The sequence below is a fragment of the Durio zibethinus genome, chromosome 1 (assembly GCF_047325235.1).
Source record: "Durio zibethinus cultivar Kanyao isolate XHJ-2024 chromosome 1, ASM4732523v1, whole genome shotgun sequence".
Lineage (NCBI taxonomy): Eukaryota > Viridiplantae > Streptophyta > Magnoliopsida > Malvales > Malvaceae > Durio > Durio zibethinus.
In genome coordinates, this window is record NC_143162.1 from 31,551,845 (window position 1) to 31,570,542 (window position 18,698).

Consider the following 18,698-nt stretch of genomic DNA (forward strand, 5'->3'; position numbering starts at 1 on the left):
ATAAAATAAATAAATAAAATACCAAAAAACAAAAATAGCTTGGCTTGGTGGCTAAAAGGCTCGGCTAAAAACACAGATGACGGCTTCAAAGATGTGACTTAGTGGCTCAACTTGATTGCAAAGATCAATTAGCATATGGGTCAAAGAAACGGATCAACCGCTCGAATCAAGTCACCTGTTAGAAAACATGCGAATTCTAAGGTTTTTTAAGGCAAAAATGATGTCATTTTTAAAGGTATAAAAGCTTAAATTTCTTTTTTTCTTCAAATCTCTTCTACCCGTTCTCTTTCTTCTCGACTTTTCTCTCCCTTTCTGTCTATAAAGTCAATGAATGCCAATGCTGTATTCTAGGATTCCTTGTCGAAATTTGGGAATCTCATCTAAAACTTAATCAGAAACTGGAAATCTCGCTAAAAACTTCAAATGTCACCGAAATCTTTATTGGAATATGGAAAAAGTCACTGGAATTTGAGAATTTTCAGATTTTTTCCAAAAAAAAAATCTTCAAAATTTTTCTTTCTGATTTTTGCGTGAATCTCTCTTTTGCTTGTTGATCTTTCTACTTGCGGCTGTATTATTTGTTTCTCTATCTCTCTGTGTGCTTTATTGTTTGGTGTAGGACTGTATTTATAGGCTTAAATCCAAAGAACCTTATATCCAAAAGAAATTCCAATTCCTTTTAAATTTTCCCTTCAAATTTTAATTCAACTCAAACTTTTCCAATCCACCTCAAACTCTTCAATCCAAGTTTTACACAAACTCAACCACTGATTTTTTTTCTTTTTCAATTTTTTATATTTTCATTAACAAAAACAATTAAAACCCCTTGAGGTGTCTACAAAAGTTTATGTTTAATAATTAATTAGAACATTTCTTTAAGCAATTCAGATGAGAGATTGGAGAATACAGAATCTATAAATAAAATAAAGTAAAAAAAAGTTAAGGAATGAGTTTAAAAAAAAAATGTTATTCAATGATTCTTTGCAAGTAACTGATAAAATAGTTTAATTATCAAGAAAGTGGAATGTTCCATGTTAAAACAAATAAAAACCAAGAATAAGTGATTTTTTTAGCATTTTGTATTCTTCACATGGCCGAGTTACAAGAAGAATTTGATTCTTCCCTTGGCCGCTTTAATCAACCCATAGACATGTAGCTGTCGGGATGTGAAATAAAAGTATTCCAATGAACTTAAACAAAAATTTGAGATACCAGTACAATTCTCTGGAACAGGGTTAGCTGTTTTGGTTCCTATATTCTGATTTTTGCACTAGATTTTTTTGTTATAGCATCTTACGAATTTAAATATTTGGATAAGAACATAGGCAAACCGCATTGATTCATGGTTTTTACTTCACCAAATTAAAGCCTCAGAGTACAATCAGAAGATGATAGCTAAGCTACAAATTACTTAGATGCAGAGCAGTTTTGAGATGGAGGGAGAGAGAGAGGGGGGGAGGGGGTGGTCACATAGTACTTTTTTATCGCTTTGGGAAGAACAACTCTGCCAGAAATTTATAAGCATTTGAAAGAAAATATATATTTTTTATATTCCTTGAGTGCTGAAAGGGTTCTTTGAAGCTGGAATATTAACAATTTTGGCAGGTTCATCAATGCCATCATCAACACTGATTGATCTAGCATTATTTGTGATTGGCAATTCCTGCAGGGCATTGCTTTTCTCATCAGTTTCTGAGTTTTTCCCTTCTTTGCTTTTGCCCCATACCACAGTGTAAAGGCCTGAGACTATGATAATGGCTCCAAGTATGCTGAAATCAACCAAAGAAAAGAAATTAAAAAAAAAAAAGGAGAAACAAATGAGAAGTCAGAACAAGGAATGCCAATGCAGAATCCACTAATTGAATAAGACTTCTCAGTTGTTTAATGGTTAATAAAGCAAAGAAAACTACTTGACAGTGTACATATTCTGTCTCTATCTGCAAAAGTAATTATCTCTAATAATATTTGATAGTGCACCATATATTCATGTCTCAGTAAACATTGTTATCATCCCAGGATTAATAGGATATGCTTTTGGTGTCGATATTAGTTGAAGATCAAAGCGCAAATACCTTCCAAGGTGGACTTTTTCTGCTAAAACAATGGCCCCTAGTGCAGCAGTGATGATCATGCATAGAGGGCTGAAAGATGTTACAAAGACTGGCCCTCGTTCCCTGATCACGACTCCTTGCACATAATATGCGATTCCGGAGCACACTATTCCCTAATCAATCACAAATTATATTAAAGGGTTAAGCACTTGTGATTCATGTGTCTGCTTATTTTGTTTTACTAAGACTTTTCAAGTGCATCATGGCTGGCAATTACAATAAATAAATAGTTGGTATCTCTTTTTGTTTCTGTATTCATTGTATTTGGTTTTATTGGGGCACTTACTGAGTAAGTTGCAGCAAGAAGCCTTGAGTCCCAGCCAACTTTCCAGGCACTTAGGCCACGGACCATGACAAGGGACACTCCTGCATCTTCCACCATTCCCATGAAGCATATCCAAGCTGTAAGAGAGAGCTCTGCCGGGTACTTCTTCAATGTGAAGGACTGAACCAGAAACCATAACCCAATATTAGCTCATATATAATTATGTAGTTTAATCAACTTTGTTTATTCAACAGACTAGAAATATTTCGACTCACTTGCAAAATAAAGAAGCTTGACCAGCCAAAGATACTTCCAAGAAGCATTATGGTGCCTGTAACCCAGTGTTTGTCTGCAGATTCACTGGTAGTCCCATGGTGTGTAGCTCCTCCTGACTTGATGAAGTCAATAATGGGACCTTTGTACAAAGTCATGACCATTGCTCCCACGACCGTGATTGCAGTTCCAATGGTCTTTGCTAGACTGTGTATCTTCTTTACATTGATCTTCTCTAACCTGATTGACATAAGTAATTATCGTATTAAACAATGACAAATTCCTCCAATCCTATTGATGATATTAAAAAAAAAAAAATTTAAATCCCAAGATCCTTGATCTGTAATTAGAGCAGTACCAAGTTTATTAGTAATTCAATTCTCACCTAAAGTTCTTGTGGATATAAATATATTTATATATATATATATATCTATTTGAAGCCAGTCTTTTTTAATTAATAAAAAAATAAATGGAAAAAGAATGAATATGATGGAACTTTTAAGCAGTTTGATGTGGTGGGCACTGACATATTTTCAATCAGGGGTCCCAGAGGCTTGAGCCTCCCACTGGTTGTAGAATCTTAATGACACATCTTTTTCACTAGTGTGATTTTGCGCGACAATATTAATAAATGATGAATTGGTTTGAATCTTTTCACCTGAAAATCATTGCCAATATGAAGGTAACAGCAGGAAGCATGTTGACGAAAGCAGATCCATATGTTGCTGTTGTGTACTTCATTCCCAGATAGTATAAGTTCTGGTCAAGCACTGGCCTGTAGATCCAAAAAACAACATCAATTAGGCCTTTACGCTCTTGGTTAGTAGTTGACATTGTATTTATAAATATATCAAGAACAAGAAACACACATGGACTTGGGGATATATTATATATGCTGCTAAAAAGAAGAAAACTTGATTTGTCATTTAAATTGCTACCATAATCTGTGGATGGATATGTAAACTATTTTTTTGAATTGAAGATTCACTAAGTTTCATGAGCAAGAACTGAAAATGGTTAATGTGAAAAAAAAAAAAAAGAAACAGAGAATCCAATTCTTGCATTGCAGCCACAAGTTGGAGACCATTTTAACTGCATTTATAATATATATATATATATATGCATGTATTTAAATATGTAGAAGCACGTTGGAAACATATGAAGATGCATTTATCTGCAAAAAGATGCAAAAAAGAAGGGAGTTTAGAGCATTACTCCAGGAAACTAAGAATCACAATCCTGAGGAAGATAGGGAGGGTCATCTTAGGCCTTATTTTCCTGCATGTAAAAGAATGGAAAGCAGAAATAAGGTTGGGGGGGTTCAAGAAATATGAATGTTTTTGTGAGAGAGGGAGAGGGAGAGGGAGAGGGAGAAGAAGAGAAACCTTTCAAGAACAAAAGCAAAGGGTGCAATGACAATGGTTGCGACAACATGACGGTATGTAGCAAGGATGAAATTACTCATGCCATGCTTCATAGAAACCATGGAGATTATGTACATCCCTGCATATCCAAACTGTAGGGAGACCATTGCCAGGTATGGTTTCGCTTTCTTCAACACATTAGACAAAGCTGCACATGGCGTTTGGTCTCCCATATTTCTGTCTCTCTTTTCTCTCTAGTACTTGCTCTTTGGCTGCCAACTTCTGAATGAGAAATGGCCTTCTTATAGACAAGAAAGTGCATTATTTTCCAATAAATTTAAGAGTTGCACGAGTCTAAGGCACTAACTCTCACTCTAATTTAGATTCCCTTATCCATTAAACCAAAAAAAAAAAAAAAGGGCCCCCTGGTAGAATCCTCTCACTTGATAGAATCAGAGGAAAACCAAAAAATAAAAGAAATAAAGAAGTGTGTTTCTGTAGATCTCTGTGCATGTGGTGCTTTGCCTTTATTTGTTTCTGTCATTTTTTTAATTGTTTTTGTGGGAAGTGGGGATTTGATTCATTGACACCAAATGATGGTTAGGTAAGTGCGGATGATGCATGCAAAACTTATAGTGTTGGGTGCTATGAGTCGTGGCCACCATTTCTAAAATCATTGTTTACTTAAAAACTTTCTGATGTATTCACGGAATTCACTATGATTTACTCTCCATATTTTGACTTTGGAAATTGTTTTTTGATAGAGTTTTTAAACTTCACAATCCAGGTTAAAAAAAAAAAAAACACTAAAACAAAACATGTTACAATCATTTAACTCACCAATGAAGTTTAAAAATCTATACCGGCTGATGAGTATGAAATAATTTTGCTTTAACCTTCAATCGCAACCCAAAGTAAAAGCAATCTAATTAGTGTAAATGACGTTGACAGAAACGAAATTTTCTGATGATAAAGAATTTATATTGTTTTAGTGCTATATTTCGGGAGAAATTTCACTTGGGCATTTCTGAAACGTGCTTGTTGAAGCTTGAAACCTGAAATTCTTTCTAACATTAGAATAATAGAGTTTAAGATGCTAATTGGATTTAATTGCTTGCAGATTAATAATCATTTTAGATTAGGCATCTCTGACTTTAATTAAATGGGTGAAGCGGAAACCACTTTGCTTATATACCTTCCCAAAGATAATTCCGAATGTTTGCATTGAAAAAGATTTATTCTTATTCCCCCTGCTGCCTGCCTCTTCATTTCATTTCACTGTCAATAAATTCATTGCTTTTTATGTAGCTGAAATTTGGAGCAAACACTTATTGCATCATTCACAAATTGCCCAAAATTTTATTATGTCTTATGTCAATTCCAATGATAGAAAAGAAGAAGAAATTCTCCTCTACTCAAAATTCCTTCTGGTTTTTTCAACCAAATGAGAAAGCCAAAAGAATTTGATACTAACTAGATCAAGATAATTAACCAGTAATATTAGTTCAATGATTAATATACAATAAAGTCGAAGTGCATAGATAGTTTGAAACCCTGTGAGATCTAGTCCTCATATCACTAACTATATCTTATGGACAAAAAAATTGCTAAATATGAGTGGCGTCACTGAATTAGACATATTAACTGCTACAAATAAATAGATGCAATAATGAAGTTATATATCAAAATTGCTCAAATTTTGCTGTATTATTAAGGGTAGTGCATATAAATTTCCCAAGGAGAAAAGTGTGATATCCTAGCCTACTACTTCTACATATTTGGCTGAAACTCTATGGTTTACAAAAAAAAAATTTGGTTTTGAGGTTATAATTTCAACCAACCGTCTTTGAATTGTTAATTAAAATTTTATGGATGACTTGAAAATGTGTAGACTGTCCTTGAAAGTCCTTCGCAGACTTTGAACATTAACGGCTGTCTTGAAAACATGATGGCTGCCTTAGAAATTCTTTTAGCTGGCCTTGAAATCACCTTCCAAAACTTCAACACAGGGAGACTGGCATTTAAAAATATAGGTAGATTTTGAACATGTAAAGGCTGCCATTAGACAAAATTAAACACATGGTGGCTACAACCCTTGTAGTATTCTGGCAGATTTTGGAAAAAAAACAATTGGCTGGCCTTGAACCTTCGACCTTTAGGAGGGTTATAAATAGCCAAGTTAATAGTCCATTTTATATGTTAAGAAAAAAAAAAACAAAAAGAGAAAATTCATTAACAATTCTAATGAGAGGTTGAAAATCTTACAGTTCAGGGTTAGAAAATAGTTGGAATATCTTTTCAAGGTAAGTGAAATTTTTTCTCCATTAAAAAGAGCATGATTGAAGGGTTTAGACTGGTGGTTAGACCTGGGATCTATAGCATTAACTGATTGTTATTGTGGATTGTGAACATCGTGTTAATCACGTTATTATTGTAGAGTTTGAACATTTGTGATTTTTCACGATTGTTATTGTGAATTATGATATAGAACGAAAAATTAATGTTTATTGTAAAATATTTATTGTGTACGGAAATTTTGATTTATTGATAAAATATCCTGAATTGAAAATTATGATTTGAAAGTATTGTTTTTGTACTACTTAATCCAGCCAGTTAAATCTTGTTACTTAATGATTTGTTAAGTTCATCACTGTTTTAAAATATTTTTATAGATACCAAGAAATGAGTGTTGGAGATTGGATTTGGAAAGAATACATTACATTTTGATGTTTAAAATTATTATTATGGTTATTATGAAAGATAATATGGAAATTTTGTAATAAAATTCTCACAAATTTCAGTTTTGATTTTAATGGAATATTGAGGTATTATTTTGAAATAAAATATTTATTGAAAATTGATTTAACCTTGCATGTTAACGAGGTTTACCTAATGGTAGCTGACGTTGCCATGACCAAGTGCCATGGGTTTGAAGCGAAAGAGTTACAATATTAATCCAAATATCCAAAAATAATTTTTAATGATGAGTATAAAAACCATGGGGAGACAATGCAAAGTTGGTGCTTTCACGTTTGGATTCCAACATGAAAAAATGAGGTTGCTTGGTGGAATCACACGTGACAAATGGGAACATTCGGAAGAAATGTCAAACATGTCTAGGAGGATTGGAAAGAGATTGGTTGTATACCGTATTTTCATGGAGAGTTGTGGTCAATAATCACCTCTACAAAAGGGAAAAAAATGGGAAATAAAAATGAAATTAAACTTTCCTTTGCTTGCTTACGCATCATAAAAATGACTAGCCATGCAATGAACAATTCCCAAGTTTTATTTTTTCCCCTTTGTATTGTCCCCTTTCTACACATTTTTTTTTTTTATAGAAATCAATCCTGATGCCACTTCAAATACGGGGCCAGCCTTTCAACATTAAACCCTTTTCCTCAAATGTGTCAATTCTTTTTTATCAAGCAAAAGCCAATGGAGTTCCTTTTGCTAATCCTGGATTATCATGATCAATCACAGAATTGACTAGCCATGCAATTAATTAGCTGATCTTTCCAGGTTTTGTTTTCTTTTCCTGATAATGTTCCAATAAGTTCAATTTCGTTGTAATTGTTAAGAGATATATGTTATTTTGGTTTTGTCAGTAGACTTTCAGGTTCCAATCCGAGGCCACTAGACCATAGTGAGGACTCTAGCCTTTTTATTTGGCAGGGCAGAAGTTCATTGCCATGTGCCTTACGTCTTTGATATTCTCATGCATAAAAATTTTTCAAGATTTGATTCTTTTTGGGTTTTCTCTTCAAGGCTTTAATTATTCGTATTGATCCTATACCATGTTCAAGAACAGAAAACGGTCTGAAATGCATAGCATATTTATTCACCTACATCAAATCAGGGTAGACTCGACTTATCACCATGTCAAAATTTGTTCCAAAAGATTATTCCCTGGCCTTGCCGAACCAGAATGGCAGAACCGAATTTCGACCCATATCCTATACCTATTTTAAACTGGCCAACCAATATATTTCACGTAGAAGATCGTGCTACTCAATCCATTATGACTCAATAAGAAGATCAAAAACTTGTAGATTTATTCGACCTTTCGTCATAGCTAGGTGCTCTTAGATATGAATTTGAACAGCGCTTTTGATTTTCTTTTCGAAATATATTTTACGGCTAAACCTTGTCCATTAAGTGCAATTCATGATGAAAAAGGGGCCCTAGTGACAATGAAAGCAGTTTCTTTGAGATTCAGATGTAAAACGCATATATTCATATAGTAGGTAGGCAAGCAGATAAAAAGTTCCATTTGCATTTAAACTAAATGAAGTTAAAGTTAATGCAAATGCATCTCGTAGGTGTCTGGATCATCAATAGAATAATTTGTCTGGTTTAGATTCACAGTACATGCAGGAAGACGGTTCATAAAAATTTACAGAATGGAGCTCAATTCCACATACAAAAGTTTTGACATGAACCAACCACGAGTATTTCTCAAAACATTGACATGACAAAAAGAAAAATATGTTGACAAATTTGGAAAGCAATTCCAATTTTATTACAAGTCATTTGAAATTCACAGGCAATGCAGTGCATCAGAAGTTTGAAGAAATGGAAGCTAATAATCTACCTTTACAAACACAATATAAATACTTCTTGACTAAAAGTAATATTAATATATTATAAACCAGAAAGCCCCATATCCTCAATTATTTATAGTGCACAATCTCACTGCCACATTCTGATTGTGGTAAACAAAAGGAAAATTTGTCTTGGATAGCCATAAGTATCGCGGCAAAAGTTATTTGTCTGCAATTCCACCTCTCTTTATATATATAGTACTTTCTTTATTAGTCTATAAACAATAATGACATTAATCAAGCCAATATATTTTGTGCTCACATGTACCATGCCTTGATGTAATTTCCATAGTATTTTCACTAATAAGTTGCAGAGAAGAGACTAATGGAAAGGCTTTTATGTACAGAGATTTATTACTCTTTGAAACAGGTGAGGTTTTCCTGATACTTTTCTAAGGTCATGCTTTTAGGAATATCTTTTACTTTCCACCCTGCTGAGCAATGTTAATTGTGGCAATGCCAAGCTTAGTGCCATCAGAACAATTCTTTTCTGAAATTGGTAGCTCTTGGATATAATCAACCTTTGCGGGGGTAGATGCTGATGGACAATCCTTGCTTTTCCCCCACACCACAGAATAGAGGCCGATTGCGATAATAACTCCTCCTATGATACTACATGCAACATGAAAGAAGAAAACATAAGCTAATAAAAGGATAGGAATTGAGAAGAACAAATACCTAAAGTTGTACCTTTTTCTCCTTTTCTTTCTTTATTATGGCACTTGCTCAAAGTTTTATTTACAGTGCGTAATTGATGGCTTTGCCATGGTTGTCTTTATAAATTTATTCATAAAAAAGGAAAAAACCCAAAGCAATGTGTAAGATGAGAACTCCTAGAAATGTTTGTTTTTCTTATGCTCCATTCGCTAATCTATAGGACAAAGAAGAAAGAAGCTCACCAAATTTTCCTTCTTAATTTAGATAGTGCATGATTATTTGAAAGCACCTTTAGTAATTGGGGATTGGGTATGCTAATGGACCAGGCTTGCCTTATAATATACTTCATCTTATTTCTTTTAATTGGAGCATTTTTGATTCAAGGTTGATCACAAGTCATAAAGGAAACTATGCCACCATAAATAGTCTTACCAGTAAAAAGTGATTGCTGAAGTTGCTTTTGGACTAATGATTTTCATTATTTTTTTAAACTTTGATTTTTTAGTGTCCTGAAAGGAGTTGTACATAAAAATGAAATGATTTTGTATATGATGCTGGAAAGATGGGTCAATATACCTTCCAAGGTGAATTTGCTCGCCTAGGATGGCAGAACCAAGAGCAGCAACGATTATCATGCAGAGAGGATTGAAGGCAGTGACAAATACAGGGCCTCTTGTTTTCATGACCAGACCTTGCACATAGTATGTAATTCCAGAGCTAACTACACCCTTCATTAAAACCAGGTTGGTTTAGGTAAGCCGGTCATTTGATTAAGCAGATCTTATTATATAATACTGGCCAAACCAATGAAACACTTGAAACTAAAGGTATTTATAGTTTTAGGAACATACCAAACAATTCAAACTTCAAAGTAATATTTATAGTCTGATCACATCCTGATAGCACAGAATTATAGACCTGAAAACATGGCCTAATCTGCTTTTCTGTTTTGATGATAATTTTCCTAGATATAGGACTTTACCAAGGGAATATTAGGTACTTACTGAGTACAATGGAGCCAAAAGCCTAGAGTTCCAGCCAACTGCCCATCCACTAGGGCGATGCTCTACAGCTAGGGCAATTCCCAAACTCTGGATTGCACCGGCCAAGCATATCAAGGAGGAAAGAGAGATTTCTGCCGGGTATTTTTTTATGGTAATTGACTGTGCCATTTGAAAAAGAAAGGTTGATTAATTACCTGAAGTTTAAGATGTTTTTAGATTGTGCATTTCCAAGCATGATGTTTTTATAATGGATCTGTTATTTGACTATAAAAAACTACAGTTCCACCCATTAGTGGATGGTTGATGGCATGTAAGACCGAACTTACTTGCAGTACATAGAAACAGGACCAGGCAACACAACCTACAAGGATTAATAGTGTCCCAGATATCCAGTGCTTATCAGATGAGACGCCACTGCTTCCATGGTGGCTTGTTTTACTTGACCATATTAGATCAATGACAGGGCCTTTGTAAAGTGTCATAAGTAAAGCTCCTGAAAGGGTTACCAGGGTCCCAATGACCTTCGCTTGACTGCGTCCTTCCTTAATCCTTACATGCTCTAATCTGATCAGACAATTTTACTGTTTAGCAGTAATACTTAGAGCACAAGTATCTAAAAGAACTATGGAAAGAAAAGAAAAACTTAGCCGTTTATTAAGCAAATGAGCAGCTAAGAAAGGTTGTTGATAGTAGTTTAGAATGTAAGGCATCTTATATTGGATAAAAAGATTTAATTATTGATTTTTTATTAATTTTATTCATATTTTAATTAATTATATTCGAACACAAATAATTATCATATGATAAATTATCATAACTATTTAAATATAAATGGATTATTATTCATAAAAGTCATGATTACACAAAAGGTCATAACTATCATAATAGAAGTTTATATTTGTTCATTTATTATAAATAAATCTTTCAGTATAATCATTTTCACTGCTTCTGATTGGAGGGTTTGGGGTTTTATTATATCCTAAAAGCATAATTACCTTTAAAAAAATATTTTTCACGTCTCAAAACCAAAATTTTTTTCTATTGTGCTTCTTCTCTTGTTTATTTTTTTTAACAATTTTAAAAGCAATTATGAGAAAGTTATATTTTGCATAAAGAAGATACAAAGAAAAGAAATTGGTATGTTGGAGATCAATATTAGAGAAAGCTCAAGGTGTCAAAGAATTAATATTTCTATAGATCAAAATATTAATTTTTATAAAGATCTTCATTAGAGGTATGTATTTTATTATTTATATAATCACTTGTAAAAATATTAATTGAATGAGATAAACACATTAACAATTTATTTCATTAGTATGTAAATTCAAAACACAATATGCAAAATATTGATTACATTGTATAAGTTTATGCATAAACTAAAATTGACTCTACAATTGGTTTAATGAATTGTATTATATCTGTTTGAAAAATCAATACTTATAAAGACTAGGATGGGAAATAGCTTAAAAACATAAAAGAGAAAGACATGAATTAATTTGTGATCAAAAGAATTATCATTTGCTATAAAGTAACAAATTAAATTAGGTTCTAATAGAATGACCGATTATTTAATTGTCATGTTTTGGTTATATATAGAACAGGCAAATTGTCACATGGTTTCTATGAAAACAATAAAAAATAGATAAAGGTATTTACCATGAAAAATTAGATATAAGTGAATAATATATGTAGAAAATAAGATTTGACTGCAAGATTAGTTTTATCTTTAAATCATAACACCAAAATTGAGATAATAAGTTAAGTCAAGCTATTTTTATGGTTTTATTTTTGTTGGTCATTTATAAATCAAATGTTGATATTTTTTAAAAATTTATTATTGGTTTAAATTTTGACTTGTATTTAATTTTCATGAAAATTAATTAAAATTAAATTAATATATGTGAATAATTATTATTAAAATATGGTGTTTCATGAATTAATTGATGGATAATAAACCAAATAATTGTTATTATTAAAAACATAGGCAATGTGACATATATTTTTACCTACTAGGTGTATTACATTGAAGTGATTTTACAAAATAAAATTTTATCCTAAATAATCACAAAGTTAAAATCATAAATAGTCATCAAAGAGTTAATCAATGATTACAAATAAGTATTATTGTTTTTCGTATATGGAATATTGATTAAAATGAAAAGGTATGTCATTAAAAAATATTGAAGCATTCGTCGGTCACTAAAATTTTAAAAGATTCTCATCAATGTCTAATTAGGTATGTTTATAAATTAGAAAAGAACATGCAAATTCAATGGCACCAATACATGCATGCATTTAATTCCATTTTTGTGATGGCATGGAGAACATTGGTGTAGTTTGTCATATATTACGAAAATGAACTGAATGAGATGAAATTTTTTTTCTTATACATATAACAAAGATATGGACTATGGAGATAGAATGTCATCATCTAATTAATACATTATTGGTTAAAGATAATGAAGATATTTTTGCTTCTTGTACCCGAAAAAATGACCTTTTGTTGACTGTTAAAATGAAAAGTGAACAAGTTCCCAAGGTTTTCAATAGTTTATGGCAATGGTAAGGATGTGGCTAGTTATATATCATATTAACATACGAGCTTAGATAATATTGGTTTATGAATGCCATAACCCTTATAGTTAGCCAATTGGTGATTTAACTAATGCAAATTCATCACGAATTTTTTCATGAAATATGAGTAAAACTGATATTATAATTATTGTTTATTCTATTTTATGAAAATGATTCTTTGGATTCATGTTTCATGACTTGCATTGATATGGTGATCTAGATATGAACATATTGATCACAAAATAATTGTGAAAGTATTTAAAATTGGAGTTAAATATAATATGAACTCTTATTTTACATAGGCATATTGGTCCTATGAGTAAAGTTTAAATTTATTATATATCTGAAAATGTTATGACCAATTAAAAGTGATAAAAAACATAGATATATAAATTGCACAATGGTAGAGAAATAAAATTCTCATAAAAAATTTTTGAAATCAAATTTAGAGGTTTCAATAGTCATGAACTTGGAATTGGCTACTAAGCAATTAATATATACATTGAAAACTCATGATAACATTTGAGATAATTGACTTTCACAAAAAGCCATCATTATAAATGAGATAACTTCAATAGCCAAATTTACATGATTTGTAGATATGATGTGAATTATTATGGTTGGCTTAAAATAGCCATAAGCCAAAATTGATGCTACAATCTTGATCACATTATGATAATTTTTTGCTATATATATATGGTCTAATTCATGGATTGTACAAATGATTTATCATTTATGGTTTTATATAGTGAAAATTTCAAAGTATATTTACTTTGGAAGCCATGAGTGATTCAAAAATCTTAGAAATATGAAAACTTTTACAATAGCAAAAGAAATGCTATTTGATCCCTTTGGGTGATGAAAATGGTTTTGTTCATGGTAATAAAAAATTATTAATAGTGTCTATGATGAAATAGATTCTTATAAGTATTTATGAATTGATATAAAAGTCTTAAAAGTAGGCTATAGAAACATGATTATATTTGAAATCTACTTATTGATATAAACTCTTATATTGAATTAAAATATAAAAGTTTTGAAACTTTTATAGAAATATTAAGATATTTGCTAGTTATCTTTCATAAACGGTGGATTTGGAAGCCTCCTACTTAAAAAAAAAAAACATAAAATAGTGAAAAGATAACTAAAATGGCAACTTGGTTAAGTATATATAATATCTAGAATAATTTAATGAGACATTATTTAATAAAAGATGCATAGTTGCACATGGTGGGGGTGATAAGAATCAAAATAAATAAAAATTATCACCATAATGTTGTAAGATTTTAGTATAATTTTATGAACAAATTATACAGACTAATAAGTTTAGACACTTATTAAACTAAAATCATAAAAAAGGTCTTTAAAAATCTTAAAAAGACTAAAATTGTTTGGTTTATTCATTGAGTTTATCCAATTATACGAGAAGTATAATTGTATTAAAAATATATAAAAATATGAAAATAGAATGGTTGAAATTAATGAATATATAGTTGTGGCCACAACCAAAACCAACTATTTCTTAAAATGATAAGAATGAGGCAATAATGTCTAGAACATTTAAATGATATGTAAAATAAAAAGTTTGAACATATTAGCATGAAGTTATTATATTAGAGATTCAATTTCAAATATGAGTAATTATCATAAAAAAAAAATTGAATTTCAAGATATTTGATTAGTAGTTAGGGCTGTAAACGAGCCGAGCCGAGCCGAATAGTGAGAAGCTCGAGCTCGAACTCGACTCACAATTCGGGGCTTGATACTCGGCTCGAGCTCGATCGAGTTTTATTTTTCAAGCTTAAGCTCGATTCGTGATCGAATTCGAGCTACTCGAACTCGCTCGATTAAGCTCGATTAATATGTAAAAATAAGCTCGATTCGTATACTCGACAAGAGTTCGATTATTCATGCTCGAATTCGAACTCGGACTCGAAATATTTTATTAATTAAAATAATAAAAATATATTTAAATATAAAAGCTCGATTAGGCTCGCGAGCTACTCGAGTCAGATATAAGAATACTCGAATTCGGCTCGATCGATAAGTCGAGCTACTCGAGCTCGAGCTCGACTCGACAATAATCAAACCGAATTCGAGTTTTTTTCGAATCGAACCCGAATAACTTGCGAGTACTAATGTATCATTTACGCCCATATTAGTATTACTACAAGTAGAATGGATTTAAGCCTTTCTTATTAGGCACCAATAATGGAAACCCAATTTTAAATTAGTAACATCTAATTATAAAGTTTAATGAGTAAAAATAAATTATTGTTATGTGTTTATTAAACACTAGTAAAATCCATTCAAATTTTAGAAATTAATGTGATCCATTACGTGGGGAGGATGAGTTTTATACTCTTAATGGAGTTTTAAATGTCTAAAGCAACAGAAATATAATGAAAACTCTACCTATATAGACATAGAAGTAGTGCCACTTCAATAAGAAGAATTAGGGTCTCTCTTATAAATATTTATGAATAAGATAAGCATATTGTCATAATAGTGCTAAAAGCGATTATAAACATCTGATAGAAGAATAAATAAGTATTATGTGTGTTATATATTCAATTCTAACATTAGGAGTTGAGGTTTAATCTATAGACACCATCAATTTCGTTAGAATTTTAAGATATATACGCTAATTGAAAGTTTAAATCGAGATATATATTTTTATATTCATAATATTTATTTGTGTGAAATGTAAAAATTAAACACTAGGATTCTAAACTAGTGGGGGATTGTTGGTAGTTTAGAAAGTGGTACATCCTAGATTGGATAAAAAGATTTAATTATTGATGAATAAAACTAATTTTTGTATTAATTTTATTCATATTTTAAATAATTATGTTTGAATACAAATAATTATCATATGACAAATAATCATAACTATTTAAATATAAATAAATTATTATTTATAAAGGTTATGATTATATAAAAGATCATAACTATCTAAATAGAAATTTATGTCTGTTCATTTATTATAAATAAATCTTTTAGTATAACTATTTTTACTACTTTCGATTGAAGAGATTGATGTTTTATTTTATCCTAAAGATATAATTATCTTTAAAAAAATGTTCTTCATATCCGAAAGTCCAAATTCTTTTTTATTATTTTTTCTCTTATTTATTTTTTCTATCAGTTATTGCGAAGGGCAAGTAAAATTTTAGATTCAAAGGATCCTTTTGCTTCACAACTTCAATCAGGTAATTAAGAATGCATGGGAACTTCCGAGTTAAGGGAAGTTTATATCAGATGTTAGAATCAAAATTCTGTCAAATACTCTGAATCCATTTCAACTGTTAGAAAGTAGCAATTCTTGAACAGACAATTTTGGAGTGTACATAGCTGAATAATTAAAATGATGTTACCATGATTTAAACCAGGACAAGTAGACTTTCGAAATTATTGCAGGCTCAAAGTCTTCTTCGGATATTGATTGATGGGACTTCAAAAATTTTCATACATATATATATATATATATATATGTACATAATGAAGTATCACGGTGACAGAACATAATCATCTTGAGTTGATCAAATCATCAGCCAAATGTTAGTAAAACAAGCACAATGGAATTAATTATTAAACTCAATTTATTTTGCAGTTAGGACTTAGGACCACTTAAATAATGAGTTTACTTTTCTATTCATGTAAAATATCATTCCAAACCAACCACCCAATCGGAGCCAAGATTAGTAGTAATTGCATTCAGGAATGAATAATTAAGTATAATCTTACCGAAAAATGGCTGCAATCACAAAAGTGACCGAGGGAACGGCGTTCATAACTGCAGATGTAAATGATGCTGATGTAAATTTCATTCCCAAGTAAGTGAAGCCTTGATCAAGGATTGGCCTGCCAACAAAATTTTTGTAGCTAGGATGACATACCATAGTGATTTATGACGTTAACTTTGAAACTAGATGCTTTTTTTTTATTAATATGTTAAGCAAAAACAGAAGTAAACCCAGTTTTTGATTAGGTTTGACTGAAGCAGGGAAATTGTTTTATGATTGGAATTTTCCATGAAGTTAAAATGTGGTTACTATTAGATCAACTAATGGAATAATTTCTTTGACAAAAGAAAAGGTACAATTTTTTTCTTACTTATTTTGCTTAAAAACAAATGCATGTATGTATGTTTGTAAATTGATGAAGTATTTGGTGAGAAACATTACTCTAGAAATCCCAATGTCATTATTTGTAAGAAGATTGGCAAAGTCATCTTTGGCCTTGTTTTCCTGTAGTAAGGATGAAGAAAAAAAAAAAAAGATGGAAAAAAAAAAAAGAATTAGGCATATAGAGATTAGTGATATATTCCGTCAACAAGTAGTTGACAACTGCTAATATTATGGTGCATGCATCACAACTATACATGAATGTGTGTAACATGTGAGACTTTCTCTTGAGATTTAAGACAGACCTCTCAAGCAGCAGTGCAAAAGGTGCAAGTACAAGTGCAGCAATAGCATTACGGTACACAATGAGCACGTAACGATTCATGCCTTGGTTGAGAGTTACCATGCTGATTATATACATCCCTGCTGCACCAAATTGCAAGCATACCATGAAGAAATAAGGCCTTGCCTTATTGAAATTTGCGCTTAGGGTTCCAGTTAAAGTTTGGTCTCTCATCTTGCTCTAACTTAGAAAAAGAAGCTTTACCTGAATTGTTGAGTAAGAATTGATCAAACTGCGCTCATATATATAACCCATGTAAAGTACTTAATCATCTTAGAATCTCCAGGGACCCTGATCCACTTATCTTCAGACGCTGATGCTTGCTTTTACCATCAACATCCATTTCATATCATTCAAAGAGGAAGACAAAGTGCTGGTATAGTTTATTCTTTTTCATTTTTAAAGATGGGAGTGGAAGACACAAAATACTGGTATGGCTAAGTCTATTGTCCTATGGTGATCGCTGAAATATAAAATAAGTCTCTAAGGGAATAGCAGGCATATTGCGTGTGGGACATGAAAACTGTTAAGCTGAGAGACAAAAGGTTACAAAAAAGAATTACTAACTCTATAGTGTCATTAAGATATACTGATGGTCTTTCAACATGTGCTATATGCAAAATGCATTGTGTGCTCTGCCTATCCCATGTTTATAACAATCACTACTATTGAAGAAAAATACAAGAGAAATAGTAGCAATAATCCGCCATATGCAACAACTTGAATGTCTGGTAATGGAAATGCTTTGATTTGAGTCAAAGTTATAACAAGATTCCAAATGCTAATTAAGGTGGACTTTGACTAAGTTTTTGGTATGTTCTATGCTGTTTTATCAGCTACACTGTAATTTGTTTCTTACTCTGACAATTACATATGATTCAAGATTATCTGATATAGTGGCCTGGTATCCACAATAGCCAAACAAATCTATTTGGCATTTAATATAAAGAGAGACATCAGATACATATGAAACAATGCAATCTGAATCTGATTATAATAATAAGCACTCACTCCATCTCTCATAACAGGAAAACTTCCATGATTACAATGCGTAAGCAAAAGAACAGAAACGATCATAGAAATACATTCTCTCTCCCTTCCTTTTGAATGTTACAATAAACTATACATGGAGAATATAATTGATAAAAGTGCATGATGAGATCAGGCCATAGAAACTAAGTGCTTCTAGGTTTGTTGTCCATAGTGGAATTCAGGGCTGTTCTAATCCTATTAGACAATTTTCACGCCAGTCCATGAAAGCTCATCTAAAGCAAAACATTTTCATTTCACAAATTTTATTAAGTAGGTTGCTGACTTGACATCATTATCATTTCAAAAAGCTTCATTCATTCTTTTTTTTTTTTTCCACAAACAAA

General features: G+C 31.4%; 2 protein-coding genes across 4 annotated transcripts; both read right to left on the minus strand.

The window, feature by feature from the left end:
* Positions 1 to 1,322: 1,322 nt before the first annotated feature.
* Positions 1,323 to 4,298, minus strand: LOC111311241 (WAT1-related protein At4g08300-like). The gene is made up of 7 exons (XM_022910615.2): positions 4,035 to 4,298; positions 3,865 to 3,927; positions 3,308 to 3,424; positions 2,652 to 2,889; positions 2,398 to 2,556; positions 2,073 to 2,224; positions 1,323 to 1,769 (listed from the first exon to the last, which is right to left on the minus strand). Exons 1-7 carry the CDS (start codon positions 4,244 to 4,246, stop codon positions 1,547 to 1,549), a joined length of 1,164 nt encoding a protein of 387 aa, XP_022766350.2. The 5' UTR covers positions 4,247 to 4,298; the 3' UTR covers positions 1,323 to 1,546.
* Positions 4,299 to 8,644: 4,346 nt separating this feature from the next.
* Positions 8,645 to 17,854, minus strand: UMAMIT20 (nodulin MtN21 /EamA-like transporter family protein). Of its 3 annotated transcripts, none has more exons than XM_089765044.1 (8): positions 17,527 to 17,854; positions 17,285 to 17,402; positions 17,040 to 17,102; positions 16,600 to 16,716; positions 10,605 to 10,842; positions 10,279 to 10,437; positions 9,851 to 10,002; positions 8,670 to 9,229 (listed from the first exon to the last, which is right to left on the minus strand). In XM_089765044.1, exons 2-8 carry the CDS (start codon positions 17,398 to 17,400, stop codon positions 9,037 to 9,039), a joined length of 1,038 nt encoding a protein of 345 aa, XP_089621170.1. In that variant the 5' UTR covers positions 17,401 to 17,402; positions 17,527 to 17,854; the 3' UTR covers positions 8,670 to 9,036. The 3 variants fall into 3 exon arrangements, with proteins under 3 accessions (XP_089621167.1, XP_089621170.1, XP_089621172.1); XM_089765046.1 differs by having other exon boundaries at positions 17,285 to 17,405; XM_089765041.1 differs by having other exon boundaries at positions 8,645 to 9,229; positions 17,285 to 17,854.
* Positions 17,855 to 18,698: the final 844 nt, after the last annotated feature.

What these genes read in the sequence shown, in the direction of transcription:
- LOC111311241 (XM_022910615.2), bottom strand. Translation starts at nt 4,246, where the DNA reads ATGGGAGACCAAACGCCATGTGCAGCTTTGTCTAATGTGTTGAAGAAA. An exon ending in TTTGCTTTTGTTCTTGAAAG is followed by an intron (nt 3,928 to 4,034) that starts GTTTCTCTTCTT and finishes TTTTACATGCAG; the next exon opens with GAAAATAAGGCCTAAGATGA. An exon ending in GTGATTCTTAGTTTCCTGGA is followed by an intron (nt 3,425 to 3,864) that starts GTAATGCTCTAA and finishes TTGGATCTACAG; the next exon opens with GCCAGTGCTTGACCAGAACT.
- UMAMIT20 (XM_089765041.1), bottom strand. Translation starts at nt 17,496, where the DNA reads ATGAGAGACCAAACTTTAACTGGAACCCTAAGCGCAAATTTCAATAAG. An exon ending in CCTGTTTCTATGTACTGCAA is followed by an intron (nt 10,438 to 10,604) that starts GTAAGTTCGGTC and finishes CAAATGGCACAG; the next exon opens with TCAATTACCATAAAAAAATA. An exon ending in GAGCAAATTCACCTTGGAAG is followed by an intron (nt 9,230 to 9,850) that starts GTATATTGACCC and finishes TGTTGCATGTAG; the next exon opens with TATCATAGGAGGAGTTATTA.